The sequence below is a fragment of the Martes martes genome, assembly GCF_963455335.1.
Source record: "Martes martes genome assembly, chromosome: 5".
In the NCBI taxonomy this organism is placed as follows: domain Eukaryota; kingdom Metazoa; phylum Chordata; class Mammalia; order Carnivora; family Mustelidae; genus Martes; species Martes martes.
The window spans coordinates 124514840-124539197 of NC_137892.1; the positions used below are offsets into that span (position 1 = coordinate 124514840).

The 24358-nt window shown below is 55.3% G+C and overlaps 1 protein-coding gene across 1 annotated transcript in view; it reads left to right on the forward strand.

Moving 5' to 3' along the window:
• The first annotated feature begins 603 nt into the window (after positions 1 to 603).
• The window catches only part of CSF1R (colony stimulating factor 1 receptor), a 30243-nt gene continuing 6488 nt past the window's right edge, over positions 604 to 24358 (forward strand). Inside the window, exons 1-14 of the mRNA XM_080804094.1 lie at positions 604 to 809; positions 4941 to 5198; positions 5646 to 5930; positions 7260 to 7396; positions 8037 to 8196; positions 11830 to 12016; positions 14870 to 14985; positions 15162 to 15282; positions 15374 to 15561; positions 17292 to 17407; positions 22539 to 22665; positions 22824 to 22928; positions 23411 to 23521; positions 24192 to 24354. Of these exons, the coding sequence (XP_080660220.1) occupies positions 761 to 809; positions 4941 to 5198; positions 5646 to 5930; positions 7260 to 7396; positions 8037 to 8196; positions 11830 to 12016; positions 14870 to 14985; positions 15162 to 15282; positions 15374 to 15561; positions 17292 to 17407; positions 22539 to 22665; positions 22824 to 22928; positions 23411 to 23521; positions 24192 to 24354 (2123 nt within the window). The 5' untranslated portion in view covers positions 604 to 760. The remainder of the gene's footprint in view (positions 810 to 4940; positions 5199 to 5645; positions 5931 to 7259; positions 7397 to 8036; positions 8197 to 11829; positions 12017 to 14869; positions 14986 to 15161; positions 15283 to 15373; positions 15562 to 17291; positions 17408 to 22538; positions 22666 to 22823; positions 22929 to 23410; positions 23522 to 24191; positions 24355 to 24358) is intronic.

Here is a 24358-nt window from a genome sequence, read left to right on the forward strand (position 1 = left end):
ATCTCTGTCTGTCAAATAAATAAATGAAATCTTTTTAAAAAAATAACTTAAGTGATGTAAAAAAAAGTTCTACAATCAGGCTGTCCAGATCCAAATCCCACTTCTGCCACTTGGTAGCCCTGTAACTATGGGTAAGTTTAAGGTGTTTGATCTCTCTGAGCCTCAGTTTTTCCATTTGCAAAATGGGAATGGCAGCAGTGCCCATTACATAAAGGTTCTATGGAACTGGAGGAAACAGTGAATGTAAAGGGCTTAGCTGCAGAGAGTCCTGGAAATGGAAGCTTCTTGCTTCTATCATCAGGCTCTCCCAGAACACCAAACTTTGCTTTTGGCTAAGCCAAAGCTGCCTGGTCACCCTGGAGACTCCCCCATTTGTGCCACTGACTGCTTGACCTTGGGCATGTCTGTTCTCCCAGGATCCTTTGGAGGTGGCATCAGAAGGGCCCTACACTTAGCCAGCTCCCCCAGGCTCAGGCTGGCCCTGTCCCAGTCTCCAACCCCTCCCTCTGGGGGTCATGGCTTTGTTTTCTTCTGAAGACCCAAGATTTCCAAACTCTGTGGTTGCCTTGCCTAGCTAAAAGGGGAAGAAGGGGATCGGCCCAAGGAGGAGGAGGAAGAGGAAAACAAGAGAAACAGCTAGTACAGCAGAGAGGGACGTGTGCCCAGCGGTCCTGGTCCCCGTGGAGCTAGAAGCTGAGACCCCCCCGTGCCTTGCCCACCCCTCAGCCCCGCATCAGCCTGCCACCTCCCCGCTGAGGCCATGGGCCCAGGGGCTCTGCTGGTCCTGCTGGGGGCCACAACTTGGCATGGTAAGAGCAAAAGTGGGGACTCCGCGCGTTGGGGGGGATGCGTGACAGGGAAGACCGCTGTGCAAGGATCCCGTAAAACCTTGCCCGTCCCCAGGTGTCGCCGCTCTGGACCACAGGTTCGAGTGTGTCTGCTTTGGAAAGGCCGTGGAGGGAAGAGGGTGTGTATGGGGTGGAACCAGCTCCACCAGGGCTGCGGATCTGTCCCAGCTCAGAGGCGGTCTCCCCACGTGTCCTGAACAAGCCCCTGATGCCAAAGGACTTCAGTGTCCCCATCTATTCAATGGCAGGTGTTGGGGGCCGTGGTGAGCTGGACTAAAGAATGCTTTTCAGACTCCACTCTGCACACAGATTCCCTGGGGATCTTGTTACAATGTGCATTTTGACTCAGTAGGTCCCAGGTACAACGTGAGATTCTGCATTTCTAACAAGCTCCTAGGAGATCGGGAGGCCGTAGAGAGCTCCTGACGGCTGTGCCAGCTCCCAGCCTGTGAGCCTTAGAGAGCAGGCAGGACCCGACTCAGAAAGGCCCGAGGGGGCAGCAGTCATTCCTTGGGAGGCGTAGGTAAGGGGCTGGAAGGGAGATAAGAGGTTAGCCTCTCTGGCCCAGGGCTGGGGTGAGGTAAATTTGGGAGGAGAGTAGAGGAGGACTAGAGGAGGGCCTGGGGGGAGGGCAGTGCGGGTCTCCCTGGCTAGAGTGCTCCCAGACACAGGCTGCCGGGCCTCGGCACAGAGAGCTGTGTGGCGGCCCCCGTCCCACCTCCAGCTCCGGTGGCAGAAGCCCTGGCGGACTTCATCCCAGGAGGGCACCTCACTGGAAGGGAGGGGCTGGCTGCTTGGCTGGTAGCTTCAGTTATATTTTATCACATGCTTATTTTGGGGGATCTTAGGCCATGATGGGGTGGGGTGGGGTGAGATGGGAAGGCAGCCTCAGCTCTGGCCTCCCCATAGTTCTGGGGCTGCAGGACCCTGGGAAGAAGATGTATCTGGACCCCAGTGAAGAGACGGCCTGCTGAAGGTCTTTTTGTGGCCCCGTCAATCTTCTGGGCTTGAGCATCTGTTCTGTTACTGAGATGTAATTTGCATACAGTAGAATGCTAAGATTCTTAAGCCTGATGAGGTTTGACAAATCCTTGTGCTTGGGTACCCACCACCCTAATGAGGACAGAAACTGTTCCCCTCTCTCCAGAAAGTCCCATGTTTTTTTTTTTTTTTTAAGATTTTTTTATTTATTCATTTGACAGACAGAGATCACAAGTAGGCAGAGAGGCAGTCAAGGAGAGAGGAAAGGAAGAAGGCTCCCCGCTGAGCAAAGATCCCGATGTGGGGCTCGATCCCAGGACCCTGAGATCATGACCTGAGCCGAAGGCAGAGGCTTTAACCCACTGAGCCACCCAGGCGCCCCAGTCCCATGGGTTTTATTTCACTGCCTTGTCCTATCTGCCCACCCAGCACCTGCTTGTGGGGCACTGTTGGGAGGTGGAAAGGTTGTCCGGCATCTAGACCCAGAAGAAAGAAGATAGGAGGCAGCAGGCTAGAAGCCTCAGGTTTCAGCCCCACAGACCAGTGGTGAGAGAGTAGGGGTGCAGGGGCGGCCGTGAGGGAGTCAAGGGCCAGGTTCCAAACACCCTAGAGTTGGGGAGAGGCCCGCTAAGATCCTAAGCTGAGGAGGGGCTATGTGCCAGGCTTTGGCGTGCAGTATGGGTGCAGTGTTGAGGGAGAGGAGTGGAGTTTGGGCCGCATCTCAGTTCTGGGAGCTGAGACGAGAGACAGGCACAGAAGGCGACCTTGGTCAGTGTCCGCCAAGCCCCAGCCCCCACCCGCAAGGAGGATGGGCCTGAGCTGTCTTTCTCTTCCCGCCAGCCAAACCAGCAGGGGGAAGTTAGGGGCAGAAGTGGAGGGTGTCAGCCTGGCCCTGCGTGAATATCCGGGACAACAGGACAGGACAAAACAGGACACATTGCTCTGACCACATTTCCAGGAGGCCAAGACAGGGGCTAGAGGGACAGGGCAGGGGAGGGGAAGGAGAAGGTGCCACTAAGACCGGGTGGGTGCGGAAGCGGAACCCAGCGAGAATCACAGAATCTGAGACCTCGAATGAGACTGTGACCTTGAAAAGTTAAGAACTTTTGGCTTAGGCGGTTAAGCGTCTGACTCTGGATCTCAGCTCAGGTCTTCATCTCAGGGTCGTGAGTTCAAACTCTACGCTGGGGTCCACACTGGGCACGGAGCCTACTTTAAAAATAAAATTAAAAAATTAAAAAAGTTTAAAACTTTAGATACTAGAGTGTCAGGATCAAAAGGGAGGTTAGAAATGTCACAACAAGCAGTAGCCCAGGGCAAGAGGGGTGGACCGGGCCTGGGGCCGCTATGGCCTCCCTGAATCCTCCTGGGACCTCCCAGGAGGAAAGGGACCATTCCCATTAGAAGGAAGAGTAGCCTGAGGGCCAGAGAGGGTAAGCAACGCACCCAGCGGAAGGGAGAACCAAATGTCAGGCCGTGTGGATGTGACCCCACAGCCCGAGCTCGTCCCTGCCGTCAAGTCCCAGCCAGGAACCCGCGTTGCTGCAGCTCGGCTGGGATTCGCCCACAGCCTGACAGAAATGACGCTTGCCCCTCTCCCTGGGGGTCACGGGGCCCAACGCGGACACAACCCCCAGGTGTTGGCCTTGGCAATGTTCACCAGTGCGCTGGATTCTTTATGCTGACTGGAAGTTCAGGCAGCGAGGCCAACCCCTCTCGATGGTATAACAGCAAAACACTAATGAGGCCATCCTGGGAGAACTCGACAGAGAAATCTTTCCAGGTCTGCAGTCTGTGGTGAGGATGGGAGGAAAAAACCCACTTTGGCCACTTTTGTGCAGGACGGTGGAGAACCGTGAATTCAGCTGAAGCCCTGGGGCAGCAGAATCCAGGACCCTGTCCCCGGAGTGGAGGGATCGGATTCAGTGGGGACACCCAGCTGGTCAGTGGCAGAGCCGGGCCCTACAGCCCAGAATGTTCCAGTGTGCTGCAGGTGGCCCTCCGTCTTCTGGGGGTCTCTCTGTGGGAGAGGGGACAGTAGCCAGGAGGGCCAGGAAACAGAAGTGAGAAGGGCTGCAGGCTGAGCGGAAACTAGGGGCCGGGCTGGACACCAGCAATGTGCTTCCGCCCACACGGGCTCGGGGGGCGCCTGGCTGCCCCTCCAAGGCCTTGAATCAGCTCTCACTTCCCTCCTTTGCCCCTATTTTAGGCCTGGAGAAATGCTGACACGGCAGAGGCAACGGGCCTTCTTCCCGGAGGGCCTGATAGGGGTTTCAAGTTCTCTTTTTTCCTTCAAGAAAATTTTCCTTAAAAGAGATTGGCTTCCTGGTAAACACAGCAGTGCCGCGTGCTGGGCTCGGCTGCCGAGCCGCCCTTACGGAGTATTTATTTGGTGACAGATGAGGTTCCAAAGGCCTCGCATTGCGCTCAATCCTCCTGGCATCCCGAAAAATGTGCACAAGTATTGCCCCCACTTTGCAGGTGGGGCAACCACAGCATAGAGCCCCTGAGCCGTCCCACTGTGAGGCAGGGCAGACATCCAGTGGTGGGAGTGGGCACGACACAAGACCCGGTACCCTTCTAACTCTGCTGGGCCGACATCCCACAACCCTTCTCTTTTTCCCAATATGGATCAAGTCGGAGGACTTTGCCAAGAACATTCCATTCCCTTGTTTTTTCCATTGCTTGATCGAGCCCCCTGCTTTGAGCCAGGTCCTGGGTTTGGAACTAGGGACACAGCGCATTTTGTACACGGGGCCGAAAGGGTCCGCCCGTGGGGAGGACGTTGCAGTCACAGCTGGGAAGGCTGAGGCGGGAGGCTGGGGAGGACCCGCGGGACAGCAGCTGCCTGGGTGCCCAGAAAGCTCCCAGTGCCCGTTTCTTGGAGGATGGGGCTGCTGGACATCGGGCCCTCCCTGAGCAGATTGGAAATGGGGGGCTGAGCAAATGACAGAGAGGGCCAGGACTTGCTCAAGGTGACCCCCAGTCACAGCTAAACCCCAGCACCGCACATCTCCTGCCAGGAGGACCTCAGAGGCTAGGATCATCAGACCAGTGCGTGTCTCCTCAGGGCTCACTTCTGTCCCCTATTCACCACCCCCCCCCCACCAGTTCAAGGAGTCCCCGTGATAGAACCCAGCGGCCCTGAGCTGGTCGTGGAGCCAGGCACGACGGTGACCCTGCATTGTGTGGGCAACGGCAGCGTGGAATGGGACGGCCCCATCTTCCCCTACTGGAACCTGGATGCTGAGGCCCCCAGCAGCACCCTGACCACGAATAATGCCACCTTCCTAAACACTGGGACCTATCGCTGCACGGAGACCGGAGGCCCACTTGGGGACAGCGCCACCATTCACCTCTATGTCAAAGGTGAGGACTCTGGGCCCACTCACTCCCAAGATGCCTGGCCCAACAGGCCCCAGCAAGAATGGGCAAGAGGGCTGGGCCCCAACATTAGCAACCACAGTAAAGCAGCTCCACCCCAAGCGAGGGCCTGCCTTTGACCATGTCCGGTGGCAGTGCTTTCAATTCAATGTAGTTCTCAAAGCAACCATGTGACATAGGTGCCACGATTATGCCCATTTTCCAAAGGCTCAGACAGGTTGAGTCATTTGTCCAAAGTCACCCAGCACCAAGTAGGGGGACTGAGTCTGGCTCCAGTGCCCCCCACTCAGAAGCATCCGCGGGACTGCTCTGGTACATAGTGTGACCTCAGGCAAACCATCAGCCTCTCTGAGCCTCCCCGTCCCCAGGGTCCAGGCACCGCTTAGCCTGGTGAAGTGAGGGCAGTTGTAACCCTGTATCCCTCTACCTCAGACCCTGTCCGGCCTTGGAAGGTGCTGGCCGAGGAGGTGACGGTGATGGAAGGTCAGGACGCATTGCTGCCCTGCCTGCTCACCGACCCCGCATTGGAGGCCGGCGTCTCACTGACACGGGTGCGTGGCCGGCCCGTCCTGCGCCAAACCAACTACTCCTTCTCGCCCTGGTACGGCTTCACCATCCACAAGGCCCAGTTCATGGAGACCCACGGCTACCAATGCAGCGCCCGGGTAGGCGGCAGCACGGTGACATCGATGAGCATCTGGCTGAAAGTGCAGAAAGGTGCATGGGGCTGGGAGGGACGGGCCAGGGCAGAGGGCAGGGCCGGAGAGCCGGCAGACACGGGAGCCAAGGGAGGCCCCGGGCCTGATGGGGAACAACAGACCATCCCTCTTCTTTCACTTCTTCCTTCCAACTGCACCATGGTCATCCATGGGGCGCCTGCGGGGGCAAGACAGGCAAGGTGTGCTGGGCAGAAAGAGACAGCCTGGGATAGTATGGGTGGGTGCACGCGACAGCTCTCATGGTGGAGGTGACAATGGTGTGAAGTCTCCCCCTTGCCCCGGCTAGGTAGGTACACAGGATTCTCATTTCTGAAAGGCTCGGCATGAGTATGCAGGGCCCCAGGCTTGACACCTGGCTTAATATAGGAATCAGGTTCCTGCAACGAGGGCCAGGGTCACAGCCATGTGGCAGGCAACAATGTCTGGGCTCTGAAGCCATGAAACCTGTTCGGGAAGTCAAGGGACCCCACCATGTGGGCACGGGGGCTATTAGGTCTCTTTCCCCCGCACTCCATCTGGCAGAGCCCTGGGCCCTTGGTGACCTTGGATGAGTCTCTTAGAGTCTCTGGGCCTTGAGAAACTGGATTAGATCATCTTTCAACATAAGCAATAGCCATGAACTTGAATTCAATGCCTGCTCTGCATCAGGCACTGTACAAGCCTCTGGGGATAGCATCATCTTCCAGGGGGAGACAGAATAGAGAGAGCAAATAACGGGCCAACAGATCCACAAGAAGTCGTGCTGGAGAAAGCTGGATGTGTATGGGCGGGGGGAGGCTCACCCAGCTGACCGGTCACAGAAGGCTTCTCAGAGCAGATCTGGAGGGTGAAAGCAGCTGCCGGCTCCCGGTGTGGAAGGAAGAGCACTCCAGGAGGGGGGTCGAGTGTGCAGTTTCTGGTGGGAATGCCAGTGAGGTTGCAGAGTGGGGCATGAGCATGAGGCGGCAGGTGCTTGGGGGGTCGGTCACGGGCCTGGGCTTGCATTCCAAGAGTGATGGGAAGCCACTGGATACTGGCCCAGGAGATGCACGTTCCTAAGAGCCCCCTCGGACTGCTTCAAGGAGGCTGCATTGTGCGGGGGTCCGAGGGGAAGCGGGGGCCTTCTAGGTGGGTGTTGCAGGTGCCCAGAGCAGAACACAGGGTGAGACTGGTGAGACAAAGGGGAGTGGACTTCTCAGAGTCTGTTTCAAAGACAAGGCCTCCGGGCTGCCTTCCAGGATTTTCGAGGGGACGTGGGGAGGCCCCAGCCAGTTTCTGGCTTGTGGCAGGGAGCAGAGTGATGACAGCTCCAGCCTGGGTGTTCATGGGTCGCTTCCCCTGACCTCAGTCATCCCAGGGCCCCCGACCTTGACACTGGAACCTGCAGAGCTGGTACGGATTCAGGGAGAGACTGCCAAGATCGTGTGCTCAGCCAGCAACGTTGATGTTAACTTTGATGTCTTCCTCCAACATGGAGACACCAAGGTCAGTCCATGGGGAGACAACAGGGGGAAGAAAGGAGCCCATCTTCCCTGCACACCAGGCACTGCAGGATGGCGCCCCAGCCCCGCTACCAGCTGGTTCTCTGGACTGAGGGCACAACCCAGGCCCTAAGATCTTACTGCCAGTCAATAACTAATTCAAAACCAGGACTTGGGCTCATGCCACTGATTATTGTTGGGGAGGGGGAGGTGGTACTCTTCCTCGCTGACCCATGAACTTTGCCCCAGCCTGTAGACAAGAACCAGAGGTCAGTTCACCTCTGACTTAGCAAGGGGTTCCTTGGCCACCTTGAAGCCCAGGAATATAAAGTCCATTTCAGAAAGACGAGGAGAGGGGGAAGCAGAGGGAGTATCCCCAAATGGCATCGGGCAGCTTCTAAGAGCTCCTCCCTTCCCCGCTGTGTCTACCCCCATTTACAAGCAATAGCTCGTTATTCTTCACTACAACCCTAGGAGCATGGGCTGGTGTTCATCCCATTTTACAGATGAAGACTGAGGCTCAGAGTTCAGTCCCTTGCCCAAGGAAAGGCAGATAGTAATCTTGAAAGGCTGACAATTCGAACTCAGAGTTTTCTAATTCCTAAACAATGCTGCTATCCCATTTTCACTCCTTCTGACTACAGCTCACAATCCCTCAACAATCCGACTTCCAAGGTAACCAGTACCAAAAGGTCCTGACCCTTGAGCTCGATCACGTAGACTTCCAAGATGCCGGCAACTACTCCTGTGTGGCCACCAATGTCCGAGGCATCAACTCCACGTCCATGGTCTTCCGGGTGGTAGGTGAGCATCAGGGTGATGGGGGAGGGCTTCTAGGGATCCTGGGGTGAGGGAATGTGTACAGAGATTGGGAAGGAGGGAGCTGATGGTGGACAATGCAGAGACAAGGTCCTGGCCCTGGCTAGGGAGCCACACCACTGGGAGCCTTCCCAGATCCTTCCCCAGAATCCCTCGCTCCCCTCCCAGAGCTCGTACAGGGCATTACTGCCTTCTGTTTTGTGACTGGCCTCCAGGGCTCCCTATTAGACTGCTGTTCTCTCCTTCATTCATCCTTCATGCCTGGAACAACCATATCACGCGGACACAGGAGCAGACAATGCTCACCCCGCGAGATCATGCAGGAAGCGCGGGGTTGCTGGGAACACCAAGCCCGTCTCCCCCCAACCCCCCGCCCAGGCCCAGCTTGGACAAAGTGGCCTAAGCTAGGCCCAAAAGAACAGAGGTAGGTTAGCGAGGCAGAAGAGTAGGAAAGGACAGGCAAGAGAACAGCATGTGGAAGGCCCAAAGGGAAAGAGACGTGGAGAAAAGCTGCCCATGGCAGGGCTGTGAGTGGTGTGACATGTGGCCAGAGAGAAGCAGGGATGGAGACAGCATCCAGACGGTAAAGCGGGCAGTGGTTTGCAGCCCATCCTGTTGGAAAGTCATTGAGAGTTGGAGAGAGAGTGACGGGATCAAACTGTGTGGTGGGGTACATCTTGGTGGCCAGCAGCCCACACTCCTAGCAGTCACTATCTCATAGCTGTGAGAATTAAGTGAATCTGTCTATCTATCTATCTATCTATCTATCTACTCTGGCCCAGAATAAACACTAAGTGTGCACAGGAGAGGTCATCTGAGAAGCCCAGTCCAATGTCCTATGCTTTGGATGGGAGATTGGAGGCTGGGCAAGCTAAGGGGGTGTTTCTCGAGGTCAAGACAGGCTGAGTGATTGCCCTCTGGCCATGCCTCGTGTGTTCAATGTTATGGGAGACAGAGGGGTGTCGGGGAGAGCACGCATGACCATCACCCCCCGAGAGCAGCGGCACTGCACGAGGCTTGCGGTCAATGTGAGCTCCACCGTGGCCCCCATCCTGCACTGGGAGCCATGCGCTGTGAAGGAGGAGAGGAGCATAGCGAATTTTTGCCCAGCGGAGGGCTCTGAGCCTGAGTGTTTCCCACAGCCCGGGTACAGCAGACATTCCGTGTTTGTGTTCGTGCCCACTTCTGGCCAGACACTGCTCTGGAAGGCTGAGGACATGGCTGCAAACACGGAGGCCCCTGCCCATGGGAATTTTGTGCTCCACCTGGGGAAAGAGCAGCAATGAGCAGACATAAATTCTGGAGACGAAATCAGTTCTCTAGGGTTTGCTGTTTAAAATAGGGCATCCTCGGGGCGCCTGGGTGGCTCAGTGGGTTAAAGCCTCTGTCTTCAGCTCAGGTCATGATCCCAGGGTCCTGGGATCGAGCCCTGCATCGGGCTCTCTGCTCAGCAGGGAGCCTGCTTCCTCCTCTCTCTCTGCCTGCCTCTCTGCCTACTTGTAATCTCTGTCTGTCAAATAAATAAATAAAATCTTAAAAAAAAAATAAAATAAAATAGGGCGTCCTCAAGGACGGTCTCACCGGTCAGCTGCCATCTGAGCCATGGCGTGAAGCTGGTGGATGGGTAAGCTTGCAGGTGTGTGGCAGCACGGCGCCCCGGGCAGAGGGCAAGCGGCACTGTGCTTGCCGTGTGCAAGGAACGAGCCGGCCAGTGTGGCCAGGGTGGGGCTCAGTGAGATCAGAGGGGTGAGTGGGAGAGGTGGCAGTTTCAAAGGGGCCTGGAAGCCAACGGAAGGTCTTGGGTCTTCTCCCCTTGAGAGAGATGGGGCGCCATGGGAGGGTCTGAGTAATGGAGTGTGATACCATCTGACTTGCATGTAATAAGATTTAACATGGCTTTCCCGTGCTGTGTGGACGGTGGAAGCAGGGGGACAAGGCAGGAGGCTACTGTGATTATCCAAACTAGAGGAGAGAGTGGCTTGATTGAAGCAGTGGTGGTGGAGGTCGCGGGAGGATGAATGGAGAACGGGTAGACAGATAGATGGCCGAGGGGGTGAGAGAGAAGAGGAAAGAAGCCTTGCCCTGAAAGCTCACAGGCTAGTTGGACAGAGAGGATGGCTACCCAAAGGGAGAAGCAGATGCCGGAAGTAGCTTAGACGTGGTGCCTAATCAATGTGTAGTCCAGAAGGGGCGCAGGAGTCCAGGGCAGGGAGGGCTCCCTGTGGCCTGGACTGGGGGGCGGAAACCCCTGACAGGGATAAGCCTTGAAGGATGAGAAGGCTTTAAATAGAAAAGAGGAAGAGGACACGGCTCCTGGTGGAGGTAATGGCTTGAACAAAACCTCCAAGGTAGGAAAGACTGTGGTGTGTAGGTGTGTTCAGGGGATGTTAAGAGACCCAGATGAGTGTGTGTGTGTGTGTGTGTGTGTGTAGGAAGAGGGGGCTGGCTACGTGGGCATAAAGAGGAGACTTGATTGAGAGAGGCTTAAATGCCACTTTGTCTGGTGGAGGCAATAGGGAGCCATAAGGGCGTTAGAGCAGGTGTATCACCGGGTACAGGAGTGAACTTTAGGTTTCATAGACCTGAGTAAGAAGAGGAACCCTTAGAGATCATATAGTCCAGGGCTTTTTGCAAAGTCTTGGAGACTTAAGAAAGCTTTTCAGGGGTTTCCCTGAGAGGCATGGAGAGGCTGAGTGAGCGGGGATCCTTGCCATAGCTCCTTTTTGTGAGATTCAACCAAAGCAACTTGATTTGAATTCATGCAAGCTTTACTTAGAAGAAACTAGTCTGGACTTTTTCAGGCATAGGGAGCAGAAATCAACTTGAGCTAGCCTGATCACAAGAGGATTTTTATTGGCCTTCTAGCTAAAAAACCAGTGGATAGGAGCATCAGGTAAATCGGATCTAGGGGTTCAGTTGATGAGGACAAGAACTCGTCGCTTCTCACCTCTACCTCTCGCTCTACATTTTTCTTGTGGACTCCTTGTCACATCGGGCTTGACAACCCCAGTGACGTTAGGGCCTCTAGTTTCCCAGCACTCCAACAAAAACTATGGAAATAAGTGTCAGAGGACCTATGGGCTCATGACTTACCCCAAACCACTTACTGTTCCAAAGGGGACATGCTACTTTGATTGGCTGGCCTGGGTCACATGCCCCCTTAGAGCTGGATGTGGAAGCTTCACTGCCCCAACTATTAGCAGGAGAAGGAGAAATGGGTGAGGGTGTCCAAAAAACCCCAAAAAACAACAACAACAAAAGCAGACTTTTTTTTTTTTGCCACTGAAAAAAATTTCAAAAAGTTGTAACAACACAAGTATATTCAATCTCTTTGTTATATAAATAAGGATCTAGAGGTACCAAGGAGAATAGGAATTTGTCCAGGTTCTCCCAAGAACTCAGCAAAGAGAGGAGTTTGGACTTCTGTGGGGCAGTGGTGGGAGGGGAGGTATCAGAGGGCGAGTTTTGGTTAGGGGTGGGGGCTATAAGCCTGGCACACAGTAGGCACTCAGGAAACCTCCAGCTGAATGGCTGAATCAATGGGTAGATCACCAAATGAGCAACCAAACAGAGACATCTTCCCACTAATGCCAGATCTGTATGTATTCTGCTTTCCAGAGAGAGCCTACCTGAACTTGACCTCCGAGCAGAACCTCCTCCAGGAGGTGACTGTGGGTGAGAAGGTCAATCTTCAAGTCCAGGTGGAGGCCTACCCAGGCCTGCAAGGTTTGAACTGGACCTATCTGGGACCTTTCTCTGACCACCAGCCCAAGCTCAATTTTGTCACAATGAAGGACACATACAGGTACGACCTATGAGCTCCCATCGGGATAGCCCCACAACCACAAGGGGAATGCTTCAGTCAGAAGGCAGGATACTGACTGGGTCATGTCTCAACCTTCCTGGTGACCTGGAGCAAATCCCTTCCCCTTTCTGGGTCTCACTTTCCCTGACTCTAGAAGCTCCATATCAGTCATCTGTGTTTGACTAGGACAAAATTGGCTTGTCCCTCTGTCCCACATCCTTGAGAAGTCCCATGCCCCCCTCAAGAATTCTACCATTTCCTGGGACATGCATTCTCATGCTCACTCGAGAACTCCGAATCCCATCAGTCTCTTCTTTCGTGGCCAATCCAAATGTAGAAGACACTGTTCCATGATTTCTACTCCTAGGTTCACTCCTAATAATGATGGCTCAGGGGAGTCTGCCACGTAAGCCATGGGCTTGGGGGGCAGAGAGAATCAACATCACACCATCACAGATACATCAAAATTCTTTAAAGGCCTATGGTCACCCACCCCTGAGAATTTCTCCCTCATTCTTCTCCACAGACTCAAACTGCTTCTCATAAAGTGACATCTGACTCTATCTCTTCTTTCCTCCCTTCTCTCCACTTCCAGAATCTGGCTTCTCCCCCACGCACAGCACGTTAGAAGTCCATTTCCTGTCTCCTGACATCCTCGGGGTGTCACTTGCCCCTCCAAAGTGGCCTCACAGGTAGTTTCCTACGTAAGATCCTTCTCCACAGGAGGAACACCAATACCATTTGTTAAAATGATAGCTTCTTTATCCACTTGTGTCTGAATGAGAGCATGGCGCTCAAGGAGAGCAAGCGTGTGCTGTGCGTGCAACCCGTTCCCCTCGCACACTCTTGACAGACATCTCTAATCCGCTGTTGAGCCCTTTCCCACAGGGTCCGAGTGCAGCCTGGGAGTCCTTCTTGACACAGTCTCTCAGCCAGTATTTTCATTATGACTGACTCAGGAGAAGAGACGTGTTGGCCATTATTTGGGGATTTGCTAGATATTTGCTAGGTAATCCCTTAGCCATCTTCCAATTCCAGAACTCTCTGGGGTTCTCTTCCTAGCTCCTGAAGCCCAGACCTCATGAATGCCTGGCCTCCAGTTTGCCAATTGTCAGAATCAAAACAGAACAAAATGTTCAACTGGACAAAAATGTTCCCTTGTCCTCATTTTTCTCCTCTCAGTTCCCTTCTCATCCATTCTGGTCAGGATTTCTAGCTTCCCTTTGTCTAAAGCAGAAGTTCTGAATCTGGAGTCTATAGACCTCTGCGAGGGGGTTGGTCCACGGACAGGTTTCAGGGGTCCAAATGCACTGGGACAGTGCAGAAAGAAACCATGGAGATCCCCCAAAACACGGTAGTGTGGGGCCATTTGGCACAGGGCAGATAAGCCTGGGCACCCAACAGCCGCAAAATTTAGCTCATGTGATGATGGGTGTGTTCATATGGTGACTTTGAGTCATGCAAAAAAGTTAAATTCTTTCCGCTTAAGAGGTAGATGTGGGGGCGCCTGGGTGGCTCAGTGGGTTAAAGCCTCTGCCTTCGGCTCAGGTCATGGTCCCAGGGTCCTGGGATCGAGCCCCGAGTCGGGCTCTCTGCTCAGCGGGGAGCCTGCTTCCCTCTCTCTCTGCCTGCCTCTCTGCCTGCTTGTGATCTCTGTCTGTCAAATAAATAAATAAAATCTTAAAAAAAAAAAAAGAGGTAGATGTGTAGAGGGGTTTTGTATTCCAAAGGTCTGGCTGAATGAGAGTGCCCTTTGAGTACCATATGTATTAGTCCAGTGTAATTTATAATTAAATGCTATAATCGATTTAAAAAAACTTATTTATTACCTAAACAATACATGCCCATTAAGGAAATGCTAAAATAGAGCTTAAGAAAAAAAAAATGAAAAATTACCTGGAATCAGCTGAGAATAAATTATATTGTCCACATCTGCTTCTGGGTCTTCTGTAACAAAGGGCACCGTTGAACTGCGTAGCTACAATGAGTTGGGCTCTGTGTCAAACACCCTGAATGTATGTCCCTTTAATCTTCAGGCCAAGCCTGTGGATGAATTACCATCAGTGTCACCCAAGCACCCTGAATGCATGTCCCTTTAATCTTCAGGCCAAGCCTGTGGATGAATTACCATCAGTGTCACCCTCATAGAAAAGGAAGCAAAGGATCAGAGAGGTTAAGTACTTGTCTAAGATCAAAGAGCTAAGATAGACAGCGCAAGAACTTGAACCCCAGTTTCTGTAGCCCCTCGGCTACATCCTGACTCTCATCTCTCTCACAGTCCCTCCTGGCAGGGCTGGTGTTTTAGGAACAGCAGCTAGCCTGGGTGCTGGTGTTTTGAGCAGAGACTGCTTAGCCTAGTGACGATGGTGAAAGTAGGTACATTTAGTGCAGGCCAGGGATATGCCGTCCAGTGTCGGCACTTCATGGACATCATTTCTATTAGACCTCAGAACAAAACCATTTTACAAATGAGAGAAGCAGGGAGGCCTGGGCAGCTCAGGTCGTGATCCCAGGGTCCTAGGATGGAGTCCCGCATGGGGCTCCTTGCTCTCTGGGGAGCCTGCTTCTCCCTCTGCCTGCTGCTCCCCCTGCTTGTGTTTGCTCTCTCTCTGACACATGAATAAATAAAATCTTAAAACAAATGAGAGAAGCAATTAAGGAAATCGGGTTGGTGGTTTTCCTATGTCTTAATGGCACTCAGCCTGGGTCCCTGGCTCAGCCAAGGCCCTTGTGTCCTGGACACTTTACCAAAAATAAAACAAAGCCCTTTAGGAAGGTTGTCTGAGCCCACTGTCTTGCAGGGGCCATACCAGAACTGGGGTTCACACCAGGTGGCTTGCTCTCCTTGTGCAGGTACACCTCTATCCTCTCCCTGCCTCGTCTGAAGCCCTCGGAGGCCGGTCGCTACTCCTTCCTGGCCAGAAACACTGGAGGCGAGAGTTCTCTGACCTTTGAGCTCACGCTGCGATGTGAGTGATGCGGCAGGTGGGGGGGGGGCAGGGGCTACTGGAGACTAAGGTCCCTGGTGCAGCCTGTACATCCCTGAGGCTTGCAGATGGGCATGGAGGGTTCAGAGTGGTCAGACAGGGCCCATGGGACCTCCGGGGCTGATCCCTCCCTCTTCCACCCCTTCTTTTCTGCTCAGACCCCCCAGAGGTGAGGGTCACGTGGACCGTTGTCAATGGCTCCGACGCACTGCTCTGTGAAGCTTCCGGGTACCCCCAGCCCAATGTGACATGGCTAGAGTGCAGGAGCCACATGGATAGGTAGGTGGCTCTGGTCTCCCTCTTCACCCCAGGCTGAGGGGCCGAGTGGTGGGGTGTCCTGACACTCTAAGCCACACTCTGCTCTTCCCAGGTGTGATGAGGCCCAAGGGCTAGTCCTAGAGGACTCACACTCGCAGGTGCTGAGCCGGGAGCCCTTCCACAAGGTGATCGTCCACAGCCTGCTGGCCATGGGGAGCTTGGAACACAACCGGACTTACGAGTGCCGGGCCCTCAACAGTGTGGGGAACAGCTCCCAGGCCTTCAGGCCCATCTCTGTAGGTGAGCCTTCGCCCCTCCCGGGCAGGGTGGGAGGTGGGCCCAGGAAACTGCCTCAGCCCCAGAGAGCCAGGGAGCCCGGGCCTGAGTGCCAAAGTGAGCAGGTCCCAGCCATATCGAGTTCCGCAGCTCTGGGCCCAACTGCAGCCGCCTCCTGACCAAAGGTCTCCTGCAGAGGCCAGGTGGAGGATCTAGAACCCATGGGACTAGCAGCAGGGAGGAGAGGAACAGAGGGCAGGAAGCCATGAGGTCCAGGGAGATACCAGCTAGAAGCGTGGCCTCATCTGGCCCCTCTGCTCATTTTCCTGCTTTTGAACTCCCCCATGAACTCACAAGCATGTACTTGGCATGAGCTGTGTGCCAGGCACTCACTTGGTGCCGGGGAGCAGGATGTCCATGGAGATTAGAGGCTGGGAAGAGACACAGGCCAACTGCACCCCAGGGCCAGCCCCGATCGCTTCCTCCATTCCTCTTGGACTCTCTTCCCTCCAGAGACACAGTCCTATCCGTTCAGGGCTACTGTCCCTGGGTGGGGCTGATGGCCAGCCCCGGGTACTGACGCAGGCTGGGTCTCTTCAGAGGAAGGCATGTCTCTCCCCGTGTGGCACAAAGGCCCCAGCTGTCTGAGCTCGAGAGGCCTGCAGCTGCGGAGACCCACAGCCCCTCCAGACTTCCACCAACCGGGACTCAGCACCATTGTGTTCCAGGCCCTGCCCAGACTCTCTGGGCAGACAACACAGAATGGAAGCCTCTGTCTGGCTCAGAGACAGCCCCACAGGTGCCTTGAAGCCGCTGCGATGGGGCCGGACTCCACACGCCCGCGGCCCGTGGCTGCTCGGCCTCACTGGTGGGGGTCCCACAGCAAACCTAAACGGCCGTTCCGCTGAGGGCGCCCCCTGTGCCAGGCACTGCACTGAGCTCCTCACGGTCGTTATCTCCCTGAGCTCACACGACCCTAGGAGGTTAGCACCGTGCGTGTTCCTTCCCACTTGGGAGATGAGGAACCAGAGGCTTAGGGAGAAGTCCCACATTCAATGTCACACGCCTCCTAAGTGGCAGAGGTGGGATTTGGCCTCAAACCTGCACTGTTGATCTGGGCAAGAGGATTGACACTGTGTCCTTTAAACATATTAAAGGAAGTAAGATTATGGATCTGGAGGAGGAGACCCAGGGGCTATAAGCGAAACTTTCAGACCCTAAGAAGGGCTGTGTGGCTCCAAGGGGCCCTCGGGAAAGCAGCGGGGAAATGCCGGGAGGACAGATTTCAGGCTAACCTCTAGGTCTTTCTGTCTGAGCTGCCTAAAGGTGCAGGGGGTGGACACCCATCACTTGTGTGTGTGTGTGTGTGTGTGTGTGTGTGTGTGTATCTGTGTGGTATGTGCGCACGCACACACAAGCCACAGCTGGGCACGAGGCTAGCCTGCTGCAGAGCGGGGGTACTGCATGACCCGAGGGGCTCCCCAGCCACAGAGGCTGTGACTCCAGGCAGGGTCTGGTGCTGGGCAGGAGCAGAACTGGAGGGGCTGTCTTCCCAGCCCCTGGCTGGGGGAGGGTCTATAGGAAGACCCTCTGAGGCTCTGGAGGCTTCTGGGTGAGAAGACTCTGTGTTCAGTCAACAGGCATTTATTGAGCACCTACTGTGTTCCAGGCAGTGCAGTGGTCTGATCTCAGTGGTGGCAGGAGGTCTTGGAGGCCCCCTCTGCCGGCTCACTCCTCTGCCCCGCTCCTTGCAGGAGCCCACATGCAGCTTCCTGACGAGCCACTCTTCACACCTGTGCTGGTCACCTGCATGTCCATCATGGCCTTGCTGCTGCTGCTGCTCCTGCTGCTTTTCTACAAGTACAAGCAGGTGAGCCTGGGCGGGGCCAGGGTGGGGGTGTCCAGGCACCCGAGTGAGTCGGACCCTGGGACGCTGCCACCAGGTTGCAAGGATTCACCCTGTAGTCCCCCGAGAACCCACTCGTTCCATCAGCCATTCAGCCAACAGCTCCTCAGTGGGTGTCATCTCTATGCCAACGTGCGCCCCTGGGTGCTGAGTGAGCCTAAACTCGGAGGCTCAGAGGCTCTTCCCTCATGGGGTTCACTGTCTAGAGCAGGAGATGGTTGCACGTCCAACAACCAGAAAAGTGAGGGTGCGGAGCAAAAGATGCAATGGGGGGAGGGATGGATTGTTCCAGGACAGCGTGAACATGGGGTCCTGTCCCCGCTGGGGGACACAAGCACACAGAGAAGGCATCATCGGGCCAGGCCCGTGGGTCACGGCAGGTGGGGGGTGGTCTAGTGGAGGAGGAAGGCTTAGCCATCATCACCCTCCTCATTAGTTACTACTCATCGAAGCTGCCGCTGATGGCCCATTGACGTGTGGTGCGCTGCCTGTCACTGAGTTCAGAGTTGGTGATGGCAACTTTAGGGGCATTTTCTTGAAGCCTGTTACTCACATCCTCTCGCTGAATGCCCTCAACAGTCACAGCATGTGGACAGCATCGCTAACCCCATTTTACAGAGGTGGAAGCTGAGATTCTGAGGTGGGGAGGCCTTCTTCTACAGCTGGCGGGTGGCAGAGGCTGGGTTTTAAGAAGCCATATTTGTAGCCAGTATGTGAAACACTGACTCATCTTATCTTACCCGCACAACCTGGAGGCAGGAACTGTAGCAGTCAGTATTTTACAGTAAGGAAACTGAGGGCTGGCAAGGGGGAAGAACTGGTCCAAGGGTCCCCACACGACAGCCTGAGGCCTCTGCCACCCTGCCTCGCTGCCTTCCTACGTGAAAGATGGTATCCGTTGTCCCTGATGGAGAAGGGAGCCCGTTTGGAGAAGGTGGTAGGCATGGGCAGGACAGATCTTGGAGAATGGGGGGTGCCACAAGGGGAGACAAGACTCAGGGCAAGGGTATCTCTGGTGGAGAGGGCACTGTGTGCAAAGGGGAGGGTGGGGGGGACCAAGAGAGTTCCAGAAATATTGGTGCCTGGAAGAGGAGGCAGGCTGGGGGTCCAAGGAGTTGGGCCCATCCTGTAGGCTCAGAGCAATCAGTGGGTTTGAACAAGGGAGCAGTGTGATTTAGGGGTGAGTAACCCACCTTGTGGGCCTCCTCCTCTGCATTTTCTCTTCTGCACCCCTGCCTTCGGGATTTTACTATGAGAAGAGGACAAAGACACTGTGGATGGGATGTAGGGGCCCATAGGGGCGGCTCTCATGCTCGTGCCAGCACCTAGCATGGAGAGGCAGCTCTGAAGGCAGCCTCCAAGAAACAAAGGTCCTGGGTCAAGACTTCAGGGATCTGGGTCCAGCTCTGAAACTGTTTTGCCATGTGATCTTGGCTGACTCACTGCCCATCTGGTCCTCAGTTTCCCTACCTGTACCATGGAATTAGTCACAGTCTTCCGCCTCTGGTTTAAGAGCCAGGGGTTGAGAATTGGACAGATGTCGGTCCTGCCTCCGCCAGTCTCCAGCTATTGTAACTCTGGGGAAGTTGGGGGGGGTGTCTGTGCCTCTGTTTCTCCATCTGTGAAATGGGTTTAATAATGGAGGCCACCCTGCCAGGCTGTCAGGATTCAGTGACAGACCGCATGGAGGGGATTTAGCAGGGTGCTGGATACAGTGCTCAGGGTGGACCCTGCACGCCCTTGGCCCAGGAGAACGCTGACTGTAGGGAACCTGAGTTAGCTCACGCTTCTTGGGATTGTAGAAGTGTCTGAGGTTGGGCAGCTCCTTGACCACACACAGTGGTTGTCCGGCCTCGCTCACCCACCCCTGTGGACAGGCCTTAACTCACTCTTATGAGTTCCTTCTCTGAGCAGCTCTGATTATTGCAAGCTTCTTCCTTTTATGGAGCAGAAAACTGCCTCCCAGTGCCCCACAGAGCTGTGGCCTCAGCCCAGGACAGTTCTGCCGAGATTCTGGAGAAGGCCCAGTTCCCTCTCCAGCCCCTTCTACCTTTAGGTGCCCAGGCCCCTTGGCCAATTTTGGTTTGGGGACACCTTACCTTCTCTCCATGGGACCATTTTTGGAACGTGTAGTCCCAGCCACCTAATTTCCCATCCAGGAAATGTAACTGCCCCCTAAACCTGTAAGGCCAAGAAAAGGAGGGCATCTCATGGGACGAGACCTTGAAGAGTCAAGATGGTAATGCCCTTACCTCTGGGCCCTCCAGCCAATTCCCCTCTGCTGTGCCCCAAGGGGCTCTGAGCTTTGCCTCTGCCCTGGGGGATCTGTCTGGCCTGTCCTCACTGCCTGAACCTGTGGTGAGGGGTGGCTCTGGTGGGGGGAGGGGTTGGTTCTGCCTCAGAGCTGAGTCATTGCCTTTCTGGCCCCCAGAGAGACCACAAGGGGGGCCGATGGGGGAGGAAGAAAGGGCAGGAGTCAGCAGGCTGGAAGGAGGAAGGACACAAGGAGGAAAGGATGAGGTAGGGAGTCACGAAGGCTGGGATTCTGGAGTCAGAACTGAGCTCTGGGGCTTGGAGGCTGACTGGGGCCAGACAGGAGGCCCCCCAGGTTTTCCAGCGGGAAGTGTTGAGGTCGCTACCTTCCTAAGAGAGAACATCCAGCAGCCCAGAACCATCAGGCCTAGATGGGGAGGGTCACAGGACTGGGACGTCTCCCTGCCCATCTCAGTCACCAAGGGGAAGTGGGGTGAGCCTGGGCTTGTCCTAAGGAGTGAGATGACGCACACTGAGGGTGCTGCCCGGCGCCCTGCTCACCAGGGGCGCTCAGGGAGCACTCCCTCCTATCCTGACAACTACTTCCGTTAGGAAACCTTGCCGAAGTGGCCTGTCCCAACTTCCCTGTAAGGGCTGTCCTTCAGAGGAGACCCCTCCAGGTAGAAGCCCTGGGCAACCAAGGTGGTACAGAAGCAGAGCTGCTGGCTGTCTTCCAGGAAGGGGCAGGGATGCCGGAGGAGCAGGGGGAGGCGGGAGAGAGCTGTGTCTTCCTCCGGTTTGAGTCTGGGATTCAGAGACCTGAGATCCAACCAGGTGACCTCTTCCTCCTTTGACAACCCCCTTTCCCCCACCTTTCCCCAGGATCCTCTGCCTGGCTGGGGGTGGGGCGGCACTGGGGAGGGGGCTGACTCAGGCCCAGCTGCAGGGGCCAGAAGAAGGAGAAGTGGTGAGAAGAAAAACAGCTTTGGCCACAGAAGCCCCTGGAGATGGAAGTTGCTTAGGTGGGGGTCAAAGAACCTCCTCCTGGCTTTCTCTCCATGTTTAGGGTCTGGAAGGGACCCACACATGGGGCTTGAATCCTCTGTGATTCACAAGGTTCCTCCTTTGGTCCCACTTCAGACTCCTCCTCCCAAGCCACGGCATGGATGTTCTTAGGTTTACCTGCAGCCTCCCTCCTGAGTCAGAACCCAGAAGTTCTTCCTTGTGTCAAACCACAGTCTCCTCTCCCAAGTTCCGGAAGTTCTTCCCTACGGCTCTCTGGAGTCTTTCTCCTAATCCCGTGCAATTTGCAGGCACAGGCCGCCTCCCTCCCCAACACCCACTCGCATATCCGTTAGGTCCCCCAAGCTGGGTGCCCAGAGAAGGAGCCCAGCTGCTAAGCACAGCCCAGCTGGTCCCTGTCCCCTAGGGCTGACCGGAAGGAGTGGGACTGCTGACCCAAGGCCTCAGTGTCCTCCACCACCCAGGCCCAGCTTCCACTTTCCACCTAAAGTCTGTCTTCCATCAGCACTTCTCATGGGCACCCCCTGGCGTGATGCCCCCAAGCAGCTGCCATCCTGGGCAGGAAAGAGCGAGGCAGCTGCTCTCTTCCCTCCCTGCGTCTGGCTGTGCCCTCTCCCTCTCCTTTGACAACATAAAGTCCGAAGTATCCCTCACCTGCATTGCACCCTCAAGGGCTTCTCTCTGCAGTTAGGAGGGAATCCACTCACCTATCCCAGCGCTCAAGACCTTCCTGTCTCTGGAACATCTGCACCTCCTTCAAGCCCCCCACCCCCCGGGGAAACTTCCTTCCGGTCCTTCAGACTTGCCAGGACTCAGCCCACCTGCAGGGCTCTGCATCTGGTCTTCACTGAGCCTGCAAAGAGCTTCCTCCATCAGTCATCTGGCTGCCTTCTCCTCACCTCCTCAGGGGCCTTCCCTGACCTACCTTCAGTTGCACCCGGCGCTCTCTGTCCCACTACCTCGCTTTACTATCTTCATGGCACTGTCGGAAAACGTCCCACCCATGTGTGTATGTGAGTTGAATGCCTGTCTTAGCGCCTTGCCTGGGGGAAAGGGCTTTACATTTATCTTCTTTAGCTCTGAATCAATGGTGTCTGGCACGAATAGGAATTCGGTGAAATATTTGTCTGAAAATATTATTCAGCCTTTAAAAAGGAAAGAAATTCTGACACACGGATGAACCTTGAAGATATTAGGCTGAGGGAAATAAGCCAGTCACAAAAGGGCACATACTGCATGATTGGAATTAAGTGAGGTACCTAGAGTCGTTGGATTCTGGAGACAAGTGGCCAGGGGCTCAGGGGAGGTAGGAATGGGGAGTCACTTAATGAGGATGGAGTTTCAGTTTTGCAAGACGGAAAGCATTTGTGGAGGCTGGTGACACAACCGTGTGAATGAATACTTCTGAATGGTACACTCAGAAATGGTTGAGATGGTAAATTTCACGTTGTGTGTATCTAAACACAACCTGAAAACAAAACCAGATTGTATTTGGAGTGGAGGATGGACGGATGGAGAGATGGAAATGTCCCCCCCTGCCGGGTCAGAAATTACCAAGTTATCTGGGCTGGCAGGGTTCTTGGAGATGATCCTGCCCCCCTGTCTTTCAGTACACAGGTAGGGAAACCAAGGCTTGCAGGAGGGACGGTCACATGGTGAGGCCAAGCCAGGCAAGGACAGGCCACCCCGCCTCCTCCCGCATGCCTCAGGCCTCCCACACCCCTGCTCTTGGGGGTCAGGGATGAAATACCAGATCTGCTTGCGGGCAGCTGACGTATGCTTCCCCCGCACCCCCCCCCCCGCCCGCTTCCCTCTACAGAAGCCCAAGTACCAGGTGCGCTGGAAGATCATCGAGAGCTACGAGGGCAACAGCTACACCTTCATTGACCCCACCCAGCTGCCCTACAACGAGAAGTGGGAGTTCCCCCGCAACAACCTGCAGTTTGGTGAGAGGGGTTCCTAGCACCCCCCCCCCCACCGCGCCCCCTGTCATGGGGTCAGCATATGCTGTAAGGAGCCTGTGAGTCCTTAGACAAAGGGCTCTTTGTTGCCAGGAACCTAAGGAGACTGTGTGTGTGTGTGTGTGTGTGTGTGTGTGTGGCAGGGAAGACTCTCGGAGCCGGTGCCTTTGGGAAGGTGGTGGAGGCCACAGCCTTTGGTCTGGGCACGGAAGATGCTGTCCTGAAGGTGGCCGTGAAGATGCTCAAGTGTGAGTGAGGGGAGGGGGTTTTGGGAACTGCGGGCAGGGGGGAGGAGGTGGTGTCTGCTGGGGGAGGACCTCCTGGTCATCACAAGAGGCACCACCCACATTTTTGGCCCGGGGTAGGACCTGGGATTGGGGGCAAGAACTCTTGGCTTCTTTTGTGAGCTCTAGGAGTCAGCCTCCCCCTGACTCCTGGGTGTGGAGGGGCCCCCCAGAGAGGCTGGGGCACACAGAGGCCACCTTGGGCCATGATCTGGCCACAGCTTGGTTTCCTGCCACTAGAGAGCAGCTCAGGGACGGGCCATCTCTCCTCTCTCCCTAACTCCTATCTGTGTGTCTGTATTTTTCCTTTTCCCTCTTTTGGTCACTGATCACTTTGGGGCACTGGGTGTGCCCTGCTTGCTCTCCTGGGTGTCTCATGTCTGTCTGTGTGGCTCTCTATGTCCTGCCCTCTCCCCATCTATGGGACCTGTGGTTCCCTCTTCCAGCCACGGCTCACGCAGACGAGAAGGAGGCCCTCATGTCAGAGCTGAAGATCATGAGTCACCTGGGCCAGCACGAGAACATAGTCAACCTTCTGGGAGCCTGCACTCATGGAGGTGAGGGGTCCTGGCAGGCTTGGGCCCATGGTCTTAGAGCCTCTTGGGTGTCTGAGAGCCCAGGGCCACCTGACTCCATCTTCTTCCCATCTGCTCTAAGTGATGGAAGGATCTCTACCTCAGCATTCCTCAAATTCCTAGACCAGGTGCCTGGATTGGTCAGAAGCTGCTTATGACTGAAGGACAGTTCTATGAGCTCTGTTTGATGGTTCCCAAACCTTGGTGGATGTCCAAGTCAGCCAGAGAGGGGTATAAGAGTTCAGTTCTCTGGGCCCTGCTGCCGGGAGTCTGGTTCTGGGTGTCTGGAGTGAAGCTTCTACCCAGAGACACTTGGACACTCATGACAGTGTCCCCAGAGGTGCCCCAGGGCCTGTCAGGACTCCCAGTCTGTCCCATCCTCTTCTGTAGCAGCCTTGACCCATATGGAACTGCCACAGATTACCTTTGAAGAAGGAATTCTTGGGCTACAGATTTTTGAGATTCCTCTGCTTTAGACAGATGGGATGACTGAGGCACAGAAAGCAGAAAAAGCTGCTCATAGACAATCAGGATTAGAACTCAGGGCTCCTGAGTCCCATTTCAGAAGGCCATAGCACTCCACCCCATGTGTCTGTCCACTTGGGGCAGTGGGCTAAGGAGTGCACTTACCGCACGGTCCTGGCTGCTTTAGGCCCTGTTCTGGTCATCACCGAGTACTGTTGCTATGGCGACCTGCTCAACTTCCTGCGAAGGAAGGCCGAGGCCATGCTGGGACCCAGCCTGAGTGTGGGCCAGGACTCTGAGGCAGGCGCTGGCTACAAGAACATCCACCTGGAGAAGAAATATGTCCGCAGGTAG